Source organism: Sardina pilchardus, chromosome 16, assembly GCF_963854185.1.
Source record: "Sardina pilchardus chromosome 16, fSarPil1.1, whole genome shotgun sequence".
NCBI classification, from domain to species: Eukaryota; Metazoa; Chordata; class Actinopteri; order Clupeiformes; family Clupeidae; genus Sardina; species Sardina pilchardus.
In genome coordinates this window covers 12,129,708-12,132,207 of record NC_085009.1, presented here as the reverse complement: position 1 = coordinate 12,132,207, position 2,500 = coordinate 12,129,708, and the positions used below count along the sequence as shown (strand labels likewise).

Sequence of the window (2,500 nt, the reverse complement as noted above, 5' to 3'; positions counted from 1 at the left end):
GCGCAAAAGTCTCGTTTCATTATGAGCTGAGCTCTGTCGAGCACAGATGACACCCTGGTCATGGCAGCCTGGATTCTGGAGCGGCAACTCTAACATTCTGCTTTTTAATTAATAGCCCAGAGCCCAGTGTTAAAACTATAAAACAAATATATAAATAAAAGGAGCCCCTCCGCGAAAAAAAAAGAGAAAAAAAAAAACGAGGCCGTAAACAGACTGTTCCAAAACGCACTGGGAGTCTGTTCTCCGACTCGACTTCGCCGCGTGCTTGCTTTTGATTACCCGTTTGTCTGTATTCCGCGACTCCTTCTGTCACGACGATTTCCCGAGCTACACTCAAAGCAGAAAACAAAAAAAAAAAAAACATGTCAAAGGTGGTTGCTATTTTGGAGGCAAAACACACAGCGAACTTAACCGCAACTGGCTCGCACGTCTGTGGAAGTCTGACAAAACAAATAAGAAGGAGGGGATCCAAAAAGCTTTTTTTCTGATAATAATTACCAGCAACTTAGAATTACACGGGTTTCGGACCATTGTGAAAATATTTACGCAACATACCCAAAGATGAGACGAGTCCTGGGGGGGTGGGAGGCTTGGTGTTTCACAAAGACACACACACACTCCGCACACACACACACACACACACACATGGCATGCCAGCAATGGGCTTTCGCGGCGCATCAGGAACTAATACACGCACCATTTCCCATGCGTTGTTTTTACGGCACGTGAAATCACGCAGCATGGACAGCCCATCAACCCCCCCCCCCCCCCCCCCCCCCCTCGCTGCCTCGGCAATCCTCGCTGAAAGACATGTTCATGACATCCACCTGCGGCCGGCGTGCGTGCCTGCGTGCGTGTGTGTGTATGTGTGCATGTGTGTGTGTGTGTGGACAGAAATATAGGCCTAAGTCTCTTTTAATGTGCGCACATAAAACAGGATTTGTGCGGCGCGGCGCTGAGGTTGGGCGGCGATGGTGGTGGTGGCGGTGGTGGTGGTGAGGGTGGTGGTGAGGGTGGAGGTGGTGGTGGTGGTGTTGGTGTTGGTGCAGTGTGTGTGCTGGTGGAGCTGGGCGCCACCCCAGGACTCGGGACTCACGACAGCAGGTCCGCCATGAGCTCCCATCTGTGCAGCCCACCCCCGCCTCCACATCCCGCTCCAGCACTGTAAACACACACACACACACACACACACACACACATACATACATACACACACACACACACACACACACACACACACACACATACACTAATGCACACAGACACACCACACACACACACACACACACACCACTAATGCACGCACGCACACACACACACACACACACACACACACACACACACACCCACACACACACACACACACACACACACACACACACACACACACACACACACACACACACACACACACACACACACATACATGCATACACACACACACACACACACACTAATGCACACATGCACACACACACACACACACACACATACACATACACACACTAATGCACATAGACACACCACACACACACACATGCGCACACACACACACAAACTCGATGGAGCCCAGCCGAACTCACCCAACCCTCCATCGACAAAACCCAGAGACGGGGAGAGAGAGAGAGAGAGACGTGCCTTTTGTTCATCAAAAGGGGGAAAACGGGAGGCTCCCGTCAGCTCCGAAAAAAAAATCCTACAAGACATCACGCGACCCGCGGGGGTGATGGCACCGGGGGGGCCTGGCACTCAATAGCAGGTCAGGGGACACCCTTGTTGCGCGTGCCCAGGGAGGCGTGGGTGGTGGTGGGCCTGGGGAGTGGGGTGAGGGGGGGGGGAGGGGGTGTGGTGGAGGGTTTGGAGGAGGCTGATGATGGGACCGGGGTGTGTGTGTGTGTGTGTGTGTTGGGAGGGGAGTGTGTGTGTGTGTGTGTGTGTGTGTGTGTGTGTGTGTGTGTTGGGAGGGGTGTGTGTGTGTGTGTGTGTGTGTGTTGGGAGGGGAGTTGTGTTGTGTGTGTGTGTGTGTGTGTGTGTTGGGAGGGGAGTGTGTGTGTGTGTGTGTGTGTGTGTGTGTGTGTGTGGGGTGATCGGAGGAAAGCACGGTCTGCAGGGTGAGAGTGATGTTCCAGCCACTCAATTAGTAGCAGCAGGCCGAACGTGATGCAGAATAGCACGCAGGGAGCACCACTCCGTACAGGACCAGGCCTCTTAATGGGAGACAAATGACTGGGCAAAAGGAATTGATTATTCTGTCGACTGATGGGTTTCTCTCTCTCTCTCTCTCTCTCTCTCTCCTCTCTCTCTCTCTCTCTCTCTCTCTCTCTCTCTCTCTCTCTCTCTCTCTCTCTCTCTCTCTCTCTGGTTACTTTGTCTTTCTGTCTTCAATCTCGCTTTTTCGCTCTCTCTCTGACACGCGCTCACACACATGCTTGCTTTCTTGTCTGCACTAATCTTCACTTTGATACGGGATTAACGGTTTGATTGAAAGTGAGCAAGGGAT

At 52.3% G+C, this 2,500-nt stretch overlaps 1 protein-coding gene across 1 annotated transcript in view; it reads right to left on the bottom strand.

Annotated features, from left to right (window-relative positions):
• Nucleotides 1-1,760: 1,760 nt before the first annotated feature.
• The window catches only part of LOC134060535 (uncharacterized), a 31,147-nt gene continuing 30,407 nt past the window's right edge, over nt 1,761-2,500 (bottom strand). Inside the window, exon 11 of the mRNA XM_062517264.1 lies at nt 1,761-1,812. Within this exon, the coding sequence (XP_062373248.1) occupies nt 1,761-1,812 (52 nt within the window). The remainder of the gene's footprint in view (nt 1,813-2,500) is intronic.